Source organism: Cervus elaphus, chromosome 5 (assembly GCF_910594005.1).
Source record: "Cervus elaphus chromosome 5, mCerEla1.1, whole genome shotgun sequence".
NCBI classification, from domain to species: Eukaryota; Metazoa; Chordata; class Mammalia; order Artiodactyla; family Cervidae; genus Cervus; species Cervus elaphus.
This window is the reverse complement of record NC_057819.1, coordinates 10,216,328-10,230,362: the sequence shown is the minus strand read 5'-3', so window position 1 is coordinate 10,230,362 and position 14,035 is coordinate 10,216,328. Positions and strand designations below refer to the sequence as shown.

General features: G+C 46.4%; 1 protein-coding gene across 1 annotated transcript; it reads right to left on the bottom strand.

The window, feature by feature from the left end:
* Positions 1–6,806, bottom strand: PLA2G1B (phospholipase A2 group IB). Its single transcript, XM_043901625.1, has 4 exons — positions 6,676–6,806; positions 4,068–4,227; positions 2,965–3,092; positions 1–209 (listed from the first exon to the last, which is right to left on the bottom strand). The coding sequence occupies exons 1-4, from the start codon at positions 6,707–6,709 to the stop codon at positions 94–96; spliced, it is 438 nt and encodes a 145-aa protein (XP_043757560.1). The 5' UTR covers positions 6,710–6,806; the 3' UTR covers positions 1–93.
* Between the last annotated feature and the right edge of the window lie 7,229 nt (positions 6,807–14,035).

Here is a 14,035-nt window from a genome sequence, read left to right as displayed (position 1 = left end):
GCCTTTCAATAGGTGCTTTATTGGAGGACATGGTATAAGGTCAAAGCCATGGGCCCCAAAGGGAATCCTAATTTCCTGGGAAGATACTCAGATCTAGCAGTTCTTCTTGTCCAGGTTCTTGTGCTCCTTGTTGTATGGCGCCTTTGAGAAGCAGATGGCGGCATTGCGGTCACAGTTGCAGATGAAATTCTCACAGGCATTGTTTTCGCCTGGAATAAAGCGAGAACAGAGGACTGAGTCAAGGTGGTTGATGCTTTGTAGGATCCAGGGGCGGGAAGGATGAAATGAAGCGGTCTGCTGGCAGTTCCACCGGTGCAAATTTAGGGTTGACAGATAAAGCAAATACAAATACTGGAATTTCAGATCAACAATAAATGCACTATTTGGGACACAGACTTAAAAAAAATAATTTCTTGTCTATCTGATAATCGAATTCAACTGGGCAGCTTATTTTATCTGGTGATCCTAAGGTATGATAACTGCTTTGGGGACGTTCTCTGTTTTCACACTTCTAAATGAACTCACTGCTTTAAAAACCCATACAACCACAGAGCGATGATAACATAGATAGCAACTGCAAATTGTATGGGGAATACTAAAACACATACTCAAGGCAGCAAAATATTTTACATTTCAACTTAGTGAAGTTTTGTAAGCCAATTTCTCTACTTTAAAGCACATATTCTTAAGATTACAGAATGTCCTTACAATAGAGTATTATACAGATGTTTATTTTAAATTATTTTAAATTGTGTCTGTATGGGGAAACATTTCCAAGATATTAACAGTAAAAAGTGCATCGTATATGCTGAAAAAATCTGAAGTGCAATATATCTAACTGGTTTTCTTGGGTGTTAGGATTATAGGTGCCTTCTGCTTTCTATGACATACATTTCTGGAGAATTTGAAATTATATTATTTTGACCTCATTTACATTTGTAACCAAAAGAAACAACATAGATAACATTTAAAATGCATTTCAGCTTTATTATCCATAATTTAATTATGTATATCTGCTTACCTTCAATAATCTTATTAAGGTTTTATTTCTCTAGTCCTTTCTTTTAAAAATCATGAATGTTTTCCTCAACCCCTCATTAAGCATAAATTAGTGCTTAATTAGATTATAAAATGTGCATAATGAGGTAATTATTTAGCGAATTATTGTTTTTTTCTTTTAATTCTGTTTTATTGAAGTTTAGTTGATTTTCAGTGTTGTGTTATTTCAGGTGTCCAGCAAAAGTGATTCAGGTATACATTTATATTTTTTCAGATGACTTTCCATTATAGGTTATTACAAGATATTGAATATGGTCCCCTGTGCTTTATAGGTCCTTGTTATTTATCTATTTTATATATAGTAGTGTGTGTCTAGCAAGTTATTGTTTATAACTTGAATCAGTGCCTTCTGCTGCAGGCTTCTTGACTTGCTTGTAGGGGAAGAAGAAAGTTTCATTAAAAATAAATTATTTGCAAACATGTATGTGTGGTGTGTGTGTGTGTGTGTGTGTGTGTGTGTGTGTGTGTGTATTTCCCTGGGGAGAGTGTCTATAGCTTTCAGCAGATTCATAAAGGAGTCCAGAATCCATAGAAAGAAATTCTTACTGATCAAGTTTCAGGGCAAAAATATGATTTCCCGTATATCTGGCTTTCTGAAGTAGAGCACAGCTGAAATCTGTGTTACCAGGGGACTGTATGAGCAAATGAAGCTATTTTATGCAGCTTTGAAAGAAGTAATAAGGAAGACTGTGAGACCATGGAAACATGGTCGTAATGTGGTGATAAGTGAGAAAAACACAGAATGCAAGATTGTATCTAGACTGTGCATTCATCAAACATTTACATCGAGAGCACCTATGATTCCAGGCTCTGATCTACACTCTGGGGACACAGCCATGAAGAGAACAGACAACCTCTGATCTTGTGAATCCTTTCTGTTGGAGAGACAGCAAGTGAAGGAATAACATTAATGTGTCGGCTGTTAGGAAATTCTGTGGAGAAAATAAAGCAGAGAGAAAAGAGAAAATGCTGGAGAGATGGAGAGAACGTGTATATGATTTAAAGGAACAGATTGAAGGAATTCCCTGATGGTCCAGCGGACTCTGCGCTTCCCCTGCCAGGGTTGGATCCCTGGTTAAAAGGAATACAGAGGTATGAAACTGTTTATTTCTTAGGGTGATGGGATGCCAGGTCAGTCTTTTCTTGGCACTTTGGGAGTTGGACTGGTGATTCCAGTGTTGTTAGTACAGTTTTCAAAAATTGGGATGTATCTGTGATTGCAAAATTAAGGGCAATGAAAATCTAGAATGCTGGTCTCACAAGACAGTTCCCTACACCTCTCTGAATTGTCTTGCTCTCCAGAACTGTCTTCATGGAGGGACATGTTTCATCATGAACGCTGCATAACTTAGTGGTTAAGACCCGAGCCTTTAAAATCAGAAGCAAAAAAAATAAAATAAAATAAAATCAGAAGCAACCGAGTTCAAAAGCTGGCCCTACCACTCATAGGTTGTGTGATTTGGAGCAAGTGACTATTTTGGGGCCTCAGCTTCCTAACCTGTAAAATGGGTTTAATAAAACCTATCACACATGCACACCTTGCCTAGTACCTGGCATGCAATGAAAGCCTGATACGTGGGAGTTCTAAGCTCTTTTTATGAAATAAACAAAGCAGTATGGCTTGGCAGTTAAAAGCAGAGGTTTGGAGTGATATAGACCTATGTTCAAAAACCAAACACCGCCATTCACGGGGCTGCGTGCCCTTGGACAGTTGGTCCAGCTTTTTGAGCCTCAGTTTCCTCATCTGTAAAATGGGGATAATAGCAGTACCTATTCCATAGGGTTGTTTCAAGGATTAAAGGAGATACTGCCTGGCACCAAGAAAATGATCAGTCAGTGGTGGCTATCATTAATACTATTTCCCTCCATGCCCACTAACAAGAGCCAACAAGAGGGTAAACCTACTGCTGCAGGTGACCTCGTTGTTAGAACATGAGTATGAGTAGCTGTTGGTGTAGGGATTGTCCACAAGGACTTTACAGTTGTCCAGTTTCTTGGCTTGTTTGTAGCAGTTGTCGTGTGTCTGGCAGCACCTGGAGAAGGGGAGGAACAGAGCTGAGGCAGGAGCGGGGTAGGGCAGCACGTCAGCCTGAACTTGCTCCCTCAGAACAGGCGGAGCTGTTTTAGATGACCTGCCCTGAGAGGTACTGGTCCTGTGGCTTGAAAACAGTAAGTCTTTTTCTCATGTTTATTGAAGATGATTTTAAAATGGTTGCAGGAATACAGCACAAGCCTATACAGCACAAGAGACAGTGATGGTTTCACCCCAGCTGGGAGATTGAGTCCTTGAAGTGATGTTTTGTGTTGCAAAGTCCTACCACTAGAGGGCAGCATTTGCACGCGCGCGCGCACACACATCACCCATCCACCCACCTTCACACACACACACACACACACACACACACACACACACACACACCCCACCCACCCACACACCCCTCACACACACACCCCTCATACACACACACACACACACACCCCACCCACCCACCCCTCACACACACACACACCCACCCCTCACACACACACACCCCACCCATCCACTCACCCCTCACACACACACACACACCCCACCCACCCACACACCCCTCACACACACACACACACCCCCTACCCACCCATTCCTCACACACACACACCCCCACCCACCCACCCACCCCTCACACACACACACCCCCACCCACCCACCCACCCCTCACACACACACACACACACCCCACCCACCCACACACCCCTCACACACACACACACACCCACCCCCCACCCACCCACACACCCCTCACACACACACACACACCACCCACCCCCACACCCCTCACACACACACACACACACCCCTCACACACACACACCCCTCCCCCTCCAACCTTCAGCTTTTTGCTCCCCTGAATTAAGAGGTGAACATGTGTTACTTTAGCAAATAGGCAAATCTTTTTTTGTGCCTCATGAGACCTTTGTCTTCTGCCCTCCCCCCATCTCAGGGATACTTTCCCAGCAGAGCAACTCACCTGTCCAGATCATCCACAGGGGTCCCTGATCCGCCCAGGCCACAGTAGCAGCCGTAGTTGTTGAAATCCAGCAGTGGTTCACTGCTGGGGATCTTGCACTTAATCACGCCGTTGAACTGCCATAACGCCCTCGAGTTGAGGCCGGCCTGGCCAGCGCCCACTGCAGGAGGACACAGCCAGAGTTCAAATACGTCCTGGTTGGCTGCCGGCACCCCAGGGACCTTACTACCTGCTTGCTCTCTCAGGCCCCCATGCTGTCCCCCTGACCCCCCATCAGCTGCCTCCTCTGAAAAAAGCTGGATACAGGAACCTGGTAAAGTGAGCAGGCATTTTCTAAACAACTCACAAAACGTGAAACTCACCATTTTAAACAAAGCATACAATGCAGTGGTTTTTAGTATATTCACAGAATTGTGCAACCATCAATACTAATTCCAGAACATTTTCATCACCCCAAAAGGATGCCCTCTGCCCATCAACAACCACTCCCCTTTCCCCCCTCCCTTCTGGCAACCACTAGTTTGTTTTCTGTTTCTATGGATTTGCCTATTCTGAATACTTTATGTAAATGGAACCGTACAATATATGGCCTTTTGTGACTGGCTTCTTTCACTTCACATATGATTTGAGCTTCATCCCTGTTATCACAGGTATCAGCGTTTCAGTCCTTTTTATGGCTGATTAATATTCCATTGTATGGACAGATCACATTTTTCAGTTGTTCATCATCTGATGGACATTTGGGTTGTTTCTACTTGTTGGCTGTTATGGATGGTGCTGCTCTGAACCTTTGTGTACTAGTGTTTGTGTGACTATATGATAATTTAAAACCATTTCCATTATTTATTCAGTAAGTATTTATTGAGCACCTATTATATGCTAGTCACTGCCCTGGAGACACATCAGTGAACAATTAAAAAATCTGTAACCTCATTGATCTAGTGCAGGAGAAACAGTAAGCAGTAAAGGTAATAAATAAGGGAATTGGATGTTGTGTTAGAAGACGGCAAAATTGGAGCACAGTAAGGGAATCTAAATGGGGGGTTGGGCTGGGGGATGACAAGGTTGAGGGGGGCCAGGAGTGTGAAGAATGGTGAGGAGGCCCACGTGGCCTCCATTCCCAACAGGACAACTTTGCTTCTTTTTTAAAATTATTTGGCTGTGCTAGGTCTTAGTTGCGGCCAATCTTTGTTGTAGCATGCAGGATTTTAAGCTGCAGCATGTAGGATCTAGTTTCCTGACCAGAGATCGAACCCAGGCCCCTGTATGGGGAGCACAGAGTCTTAGCCACTGGACCACAGTGTAAGTTCCTAGGACTTCTTTACTTCAGGTGTAGAGCCCGACCTGTGAGATTTGGTCCCATAAAGATGGTGCTAAGTGATTTCGGCCCCCGGTGTCGTCTCTGTGCCCCACGCCTGGCCCTTCCTGTCCTTGATACGCTGTGGACACTGGAGTCGCTCCAAGTGCTTCGGCTCCAGGGCTCAGGAAAGGTGGCAGCTGCTCACTTTCTCCCAGGAGCAGCCTCCACGGTGGCAGCCGACAGCGGCTACACCCAGGAGCAGAGCCCGGAGGAGTGGTGGAGCTCAGGCGGGAGCGGCCTGACTGCCTTGGCCCCTCTCCAGACCCCTCTCCTGCTTCCCTCCTCTTTCCTTCTCTCTGATCCCGCCAGTTCTGCTCTTTGCAGAGGCCAGACCTGCATGCAGGTACTGCTGGGGTGCATGAGCACACGGCGAGCGTGGCTGACTCCCCAGTCTCAACCCTGAGCCTGATACCTTAGAGACTCTGATACTGTCAATGTTGAATGAATGAATAATGGCTGAATGAGGTGTGATTTGAATTCTAGTTAATTCTGATTCTATTAATCCATGCATTAAATGGTGCAAACAGCACTATCACTGCTCTCAAGGAGTGCGTGCTTAGGTGTGAGTGTGAGATAAAAAATGAAATGAATCAACAAGAGACGTGCTGCAGGCCAAGACAGGCACCGAGAAGCCCCTGTATCAAGGCCGTGGCTCAGCGGTGAAGAATCCGCCTGCCATGCAGGAGATGCAGGTTCCATCCCTGGGTTATAAAGATCCCCTGGAGAAGGAAATAGCAGTCCACTCCAGGGAGAGGGAGACGGGGTGCTCTTAGCTTGGATGGACAAGGACAAGTCTTTCTGAGATGGGTCATCTGAGTTCAGACCTAAAGGTGGAGAAGATGCCAGATGTGGGGGAATTTGTGCGTGTGTGTGTGTGTTAAGTCACTTCAGTCATGTCCAGCTCTTTGTGGCCCAGTGGACTGTAGCCCGTCAGGCTCCTCTATCCATGGGGATTCTCCAGGCAAGAATACTGGGTTGCCATGCCCTCCTCCAGGGGATCTTCCCAACCCAGGAATCGAACCCTCATCTCTTAGGTCTCCTGCATTGGCTGCTGGGTTCTTTACCACTAGTGCCACCTGGAAAGCCCATCGAGGGGGATTTGAGGGGACCCCAATATGGGAGCTCTTAAGCCCCACGGTGAGCCCTGAAAAAGACCCTAGGTCTGGCCATCCCTGTGACCTCTGGCGCCCATTGCAGAGGAGAGAGATCCCAGGGCGGGAAGGGGTGGGGCTGAGGGCACTCGCCTACCTGTGAGCAGAGCAGCCAACACTAGGAGTCTCATCCTGTTGTCAGGTTGGTGAGCAAAAGCTGATGTCACTATGGGCTCCCTCCTTATAGCTGCCCTGCTGCCCTGAGATTAGACGATCACGTCTTGTTTGCTTTGCTCCCTGCTGACTCTGAGTTGGCCTTGAGTCTGTTGCAGAAATAATCCTGAGCAACAAGCAAGCCCTGCCAACCGGGGGTCCTTGGAAGTAGTGTGCGTATTTGTCACCCGCCCTTTTGAATGAAAGGGATTATTTGTGGAGTTGCACACCTTGGAATTTTGACCCTCATACCCACCCCTTTTGTGTGTGTGTGTGTGTGTGTGTGTGTGTGCATGTGTTTCTTTTTCTCTTCTTCTTTGTTTTTTTTACCCACCCCTTTTTACTCAGTCCAGCTTCAACATTGTGTGTGTGTGTGTAGGGGTGGCTGTCAACCCCGTTGAACAACTGGGAGAAGGGAGATGGGAAGGAAGTGACTATTGCCTCCAGGTCCTCTCGTGAGCCTGAGTCTGGGCTGTGGGTCTCATTGAAAGGTTCCCATCAATCATGCACTTTGCTGTTGAGGAAATAGGCTCAGAGCGGTGAAACAACTTGCCCCAGATCACACAGCTAGCAAATGCAAAGCAAGGGCTCCAACTTCAGTACATCTGATTCTAAGGCACACCTTGAATTTTTTTTTCCCACTCCAGCAATACCACTGCCTCTCCCAGTCCCCTACCATGGATTTGTAAGAAAACCCTGGACTTGGGAATTACAAAGACTTGGATCTGACTTGTAGAATAAAAAGAATTTTACAACTGTCATATCAAAGGTCTATATAACATTTTTTAGGTGAAATTCACTTCGTAAGACCTAACTTCTTATATTTTGGACTTCCTAGGTGGTGCTAGTGGTAAAGAATCTGGCTGCAATGCAGGAGATGCAGGAGACATGGGTTTGATCCCTGGGTTGGGGGAGGAAATTGCATCCCATTCCAGTATTCTAGCTTGGAGAATCCCATGGACCGAGGAGCCTGGTGGCTCCGACCGGTGGTCAAACCCACGTCCTCTTCATTGGCAGTGCAGAGTCTTTACCACTGGACTGCCAGGGAAGCCCCCTGGACCTGGGCATTTTGAGGAATACTAGTCAGGTGTATCATAAGATGCCCCTCTCTTGGAATTTGTCTCATGTTTTTCTCTTGGTAAGACGGGGTTGGCTATGGGTTTGGGGGAGGAAGATCACGGAGGTGAAGTGTCGTTTTCATCCCACGGCCATGCTGGGTTTGATCATCTCTTGTCTTGGAATGCATCTTGGGCACTTTCCAGATGAGAACTTCTAGATGAGGTTCAGCCTTGGGTGAAGCTGGGAATCGCAGTGCCAAGACTTGAACCCACACCTGCCTCTTCCCACTGAGACAACTCCATTTGCCCTTGGCAAGGTTATGTTAGGTTATGTCACATGAATCAGAGCAGAATCGATAATTCTGACTCTTGTGACCTCTGCTCACGCATGCATCCCAGGATTCCAGCTCTGTGCTTTTCCCTTGAGCACATACTGGGGGCAAGAAAGAAGAAATCCGTCTGGAAGGGCTTCCCGGTTTCATTCCAAGTCCAAGAGCCCCAGAAAAATGTCCTTCAGCTAATGTGATAACACTGAAACAGCATTTAGTAAGCAGATGGGGAAACTGAGACCCAGAAAGGGAAATTGATTTATTTGCCTGGGCCTGACTCTGCCCCTATTTGATCCAGGGTTTTCACCACCCATCTCTTCCTACTTGCCTGTAGCTATTCTACATCAGTCCATTAGCCAGTGTGCATACCAGTGTACCATAGCCAATGGCTATGGTAACCATTAGCTACAAGTAGCTATTTAAGTTCATTACTATCAAATAATATTGAAAATTGGCTTTTCAGTCCCACCAGCCACATTGCAAGTGTTTGATAGCTACACATGGCCAGGCGCTATGGTTTGGAACAGCATGAACTTAGAACGTTTCCATCGTCACAGAAAGTTCTATTGCATAGTGCCCCTCGGTGTCACAGCACCTGTCCCGGGGCCGGCCCCGAGGTGAGAACTCCTGGAAGAAGAACAGGTTAACTCAGGACCCAACTTCAGTCTGGCAAGTGGTTCTGCCCCTTCAGAATGAGTGAAGGCTGCCCAGGAAAAGGGGACTCGTGGCCAAGAAAATGCTAAGTCCCTCTTGTGTAGGGTTCTTTGGGACTGAGAACAGAGCAGAAAATAGGCGCTGCTCCTGTTTGGGGGTGATCTGAAGAAGGAGTAGCTGATGCTATAAAAATCCCCTAAGGCTAATAGTATTAACTACCATTTACTGACCACTAACTAGTCCAAGTTGCATGCTAAGAACCTGGCACAGCCTTCTGAGGCAGGTCCAAGGACGAACTCCACTTTACAGAGGTGATGGAGGCTCAGAGAGGTTAAGTGACTGCCCCAATGTCACCCAGCAGGATGTGAGTTGGATCTGGCACTGATGATAACGCAATGTCACCTCACATCAGCGAATTGTAGTAGCAGGTGGGAGTGTCAAAGGCCCATGAAGGCCAGAAGGAGGTTCAGTCCTGCCTGCTTCTCTCCCAGCGACCCCAGCCAGCTGGAAGTCTTCCACAAGGGCAGGCTGGACAAACTCCCACGTGCAATTTGTGCTGGGGCTTAGACAAAGCAGCTGGTGGGAGAGGGGTCAGACTGCTACTGGAACCCTCTCCCCCTGGAAAGAGATGAGCTAAATGTGACAATCCAGACCTCTGCAGGGGACAGGGAGGTGGCAGAGGGATGGACCTGGCAGGTCACTGATAGCCCCCCAGGCCCCTAGGATCTGCACCGTGACCTGCTGTTGCCCTTGCACAGGTGTGTACAGCACAGCTTCTCCCAGCCTGGGAAAAATACACTCTCCAGTGGAAAGAATGGCTAAGTATAGCTTCTTGACTCCTTCAGGTGATGACATACCCACACTCCAGCAAGGTCACACCTGGCCAGCCCCTGGAGGACATGGCTCCTGCTTCTAGGAAATGCTTAAGTGCACCTACCATTTACTGAGTGCTTCTGTCTGTTCAGCCCTGGGCGAAGAGTGTTATGTTGTTTTTCATCCTAACAACCGTCTTCTGACATAGTTATTATTTTTTTCGTCATCTCGTTTTTATAGATGACTAAACAGGTTCAGAGAACTTAAGTTCTGGCTCAAAGTCAACACAGCTGGAAAGTGAAGGAAATAGGATTTGAACCTGCATGTTCTTGCCTCTTAATCCGGCACTGAGCCCAGAATGTGGGCTGTTGGGAAGTTCCCAGAAAGCCTTAGGTAACACTGGACTGGGTTTAACTTGGCTGGGGTCACCTTAAGGGGCTGTTTCCCATCCCCCTCTCTCATCACTCTGTCTCTGTTTCCAGTACATCTGGGCTCAGCTGAAAATATTTCTCAAACTGAGCACAACCACCGAGGAAGCTGACCTTCTTAAGAAACCCAGGAACTCTCCCCATACTCACTCTCTTTCCCATCCAGTCCCTTGCAAGTCCAGCTCTCAAGCCACACCAACCTCCAATACCTGGTACCTGCCCCAGCATCCCTTGCCCCGATGGTTGCAGCAGGCTCCTCAGTGACCCTGTGCTCCCCTCCACAATGGCGTTCCTCAAATCTCTTCCCTATTGCATAGGCTGATGACATGTTCAAACGCAAACCCAATTACATCACGTCATCAGTCTCTCACCCCACTGCCTAAAACCCTTCACGCCTTCCCATGGCTCTTATATAAGAAACAAAATCAGCCTAGAGGCCCAGTTTCCTCTGCCCCTACCTACCTCTCAGCCCAGAGTGGGGTGGAATACCCTCTTCTCCAGCCACAGGGAGCCTTCTCTCGGCTCCCTGATGGAAGTCCTTATGCTTTCTCCCATTTCAAGGCTTTTGCAACTGCTGGTCTCTCCTCCTGGTATGCTCCTCCCCTGTGAGCCTTGCCTAGTTAATTCTTACCCTTCTTGCAGATTTTAGCAGAACTCGACCCCCCTGCACACCCAACTGAAATCACTGCCTTCAGATGACTAATGGTTCTGATTTTTTTTCCCCCTCAAGGACTGAAGGGTTCTTGGGACACAGTTTCCTGTTTTCAAACCAGAAAAGTCCCTGGCAAAGCAGGACAGATTGGTCACCCTCCCAGTTCTTAACAGTGACGCGCACATAGTCGGTCCTAAGCAAATATTTGTTGAATGAGTGTGGGAGTCCGTGGGGACCACCCAGGAGGGGGCAGTCACTGCTGAGCCCAATCACCTGGAGGAAACTTGGGATTCATAGCAGCTACTACTCACTAAACACTTACTTTGTGCCTTGCCTGGTGTTGAATCCTCTGTCTGCCCTCCCTATTTAATTAACAACCACCCTCGTTACTGCTACCATTCTCTTTTTAATTTTGTTGAGGTGAAATTCCTCTACACATTAGAAAACAACCATTTCAAAGTGACCAATCCAGTGACTTTTATGCCACAATGTCATGCCAACACCACCTTCAATGAAAAAGTATTTTCATCACCCCACAGGAAATCCCTTAACCATTGAGTTTATTCCCCTTTGCCCCTCTCCCTCCAGCCCCAACCAATCTGTTTTCTCTCTTATGGATTTACCTCTTCTGGCTATTTCACATAAACAGAATCTTATCATGTGACCTTTTATATCATTCCCACTAATAGATGAGAAAATTGAGGCTCAGAGACGTTGAGGACCCTCAGCTAGGAAAGGGAGGAGCCAGGTGGTAGAACCACCACATCTAATTTTTGGAGATTACCCATGCCCACCTGAGCTGGTTTTCCTCCTTCACCCTCTTAGGATTCTGAGTTTAAGGTCAAATCCTGAAAGATGATGCTGTGAAAGTGCTGCACTCAATATGCCAGCAAATTTGGAAACCTCAGCAGTGGCCACAGGACTGGAAAAGGTCAGTTTTCATTCCAATCCCTAAGAAAGGCAGTGCCAAAGAATGCTCAAACTACTGCACAATTGTACTTATCTCACACGCTAGTAAGGTAATGCTCAAAATTCTCCAAGCCAGGCTTCAGCAATACATGAACCGAGAACTTCCAGATGTTCAAGCTGGTTTTAGAAAAGGCAGAGGAACCAGAGATCAAATTGCCAATATCCGCTGGATCATCGAAAAAGCAAGAGAGTTCCAGAAAAACATCTATTTCTGTTTATTGACTATGCCAAAGCCTTCGACTGTGTGGATCACAATAAACTATGGAAAATTCTGAAGGAGATGGGAATACCAGACCACCTGACTTGCCTCTTGAGAAACCTGTATGCAGGTCAGGAAGCAAGTTAGAACTGGACATGGAATAACCGACTGGTTCCAAATAGGAAAAGGAGTATGTCAAGGCTGTATATTGTCACCCTGCTTATTTAACATATGCAGAGTACATCATGAGAAACGCTGGGCTGGAGGAAGCACAAGCTGGAATCAAGATTGCTGGGAGAAATATCAATAACCTCAGGTATGCAGATGACACCACCCTTATGGCAGAAAGTGAAGAGGAACTAAAAAGCCTCTTGATGAAAGTGAAAGAGCAGAGTGAAAAAGTTGGCTTAACGCTTAACATTCAGAAAACTAAGATCATGGCATCTGGTCCCATCACCTCATGGGAGATAGATGGGGAGACAGTGGAAACAGTGTCAGACTTTATTTTTTTGGGCTCCAAAATCACTGCAGATGGTGACTGCAGCCATGAAATTAAAAGACACTTATTCCTTGGAAGGAAAGTTATGACCAACCTAGATAACATATTAAAAAGCAGAGACATTACTTTGCCAACAAACGTCTGTCTGTTCAAGGCTATGATTTTTCCAGTGGTCATGTATGGATGTGAGAGTTGGACTGTGAAGAAACCTGAGCACCGAAAAATTGATGCTTTTGAACTATGGTGTTGGAGAAGACTCTTGAGAGTCCCTTGGACTGCAAGGAGATCCAACCAGTCCATCCTGAAGGAGATAAGTCCATTGGAAGGACTGATGCTGAAGCTGAAACTCCAATACTTTGGCCACCTCATGCGAAGAGTTGACTCGTTGGAAAAGACCTTGATGCTGGGAGGGATTGGGGGCAGGAGAAGGGGACGACAGAGGATGAGATGGCTGGATGGCATCACCAACTCGATGGGCATGAGTTTGAGTAAACTCTGGGAGTTTGTGATGGACAGGGAGGCCTGGCATGCTGCATGGGGTTGCAGAGTCGGACACGACTGAGCGACTGAACTGAACTGAGCGTAAGGGTGGTGATAGTGGTAAAAAATCTGCTTGCCGATGCAGGAGACTTAAGAGATCCCTTGGAGTAGGAAATGGCAACCCAATCCAGTGTTCTTGCCTGGAAAATTCTTTGGACAGAGGAGCCTGGCAGGTTATAGTCCACGGGGCTGCAAAGAGCCAGACGTGCTCAGACACGACTGAGCACATGAGAGTAAGGGGTTCGATGCCAAGCTTTTTTTCCAAAAAAGTGGCAAAAAATACATAACAAAATTTTCCGTTTTTTACAGCCCCTTCCCAATTTATCAGTTTTCAGTGTACAATTCAGTGGCATTAATTATATTCACAATGCTATGCACAACCCATTTCTTAAATGTTTTCATTATCCCAAACAGAACTCTGTAATCATCAGGCAGTAACTAACTCCCTAACCTCCCACTCCCTCCTCCCCAGCCTCTAATCTACTTGCTGTCTCTATGAATTTGCTGATTCTATTAATAGGTACCTCAAATGTGTAGAATCATACAACATTTGTCCTTTTGTGTCTGACTTCTTTCATTTAGCCGAATTCTTCAAGGTTCATCCGTGTTGTAGCACATAGCGGTACTTCAGTCCTTTTTGTGGCTGAATAATACTCCACTGTATGGAAAGGCCTTATTTATCCATTCATCACGGGTGGCTTCCATCTTTTGGCTATTGTGGATACTGCTGCTGTGAACACTGGCGCTCAGCATCTTTTTGAGCCCCTATGTTCAATTCCTTTGGGTGTATACCGAGGAGTGGAATTGCTGGATCATATGGTATTTCGATGTTTAGCTTTTTGAAGAACTGCCAAACTATTTTCCACAGTAACTGCACCATCCTACATTCTTATTAGCAATGCAACAGGAGTTCCCATTTCCCCACTTCCTCACCAACTTTTGTTATTTTCTGGTTTTCTGAAGATGGCCATCCTACTGGGTATGAAATGGCATCTCATCATCAACACCAAGTTTTGAGGCTGGTCAAGAAATTGGAGATGGGAGCTGGGTCGACAGGAAAGTGAAGATTACTCCAGGAGGAAAACAGAAGTTAAGGGAAAACGGGGTGTCATTGGGGTACTGAGTTCTGAACGCACAGAGAGATACAAGACACAAGCTCAGGC

Bases quoted from the DNA above. Each gene is read 5' to 3' on its own strand.
- PLA2G1B (XM_043901625.1), bottom strand. From the start codon at position 6,709: ATGAGACTCCTAGTGTTGGCTGCTCTGCTCACAG. The intron at 4,228-6,675 runs GTAGGCGAGTGC...GTCCTCCTGCAG, and splicing joins GTTGGCTGCTCTGCTCACAG to TGGGCGCTGGCCAGGCCGGC. The intron at 3,093-4,067 runs GTGAGTTGCTCT...CCCCTTCTCCAG, and splicing joins CCTGTGGATGATCTGGACAG to GTGCTGCCAGACACACGACA.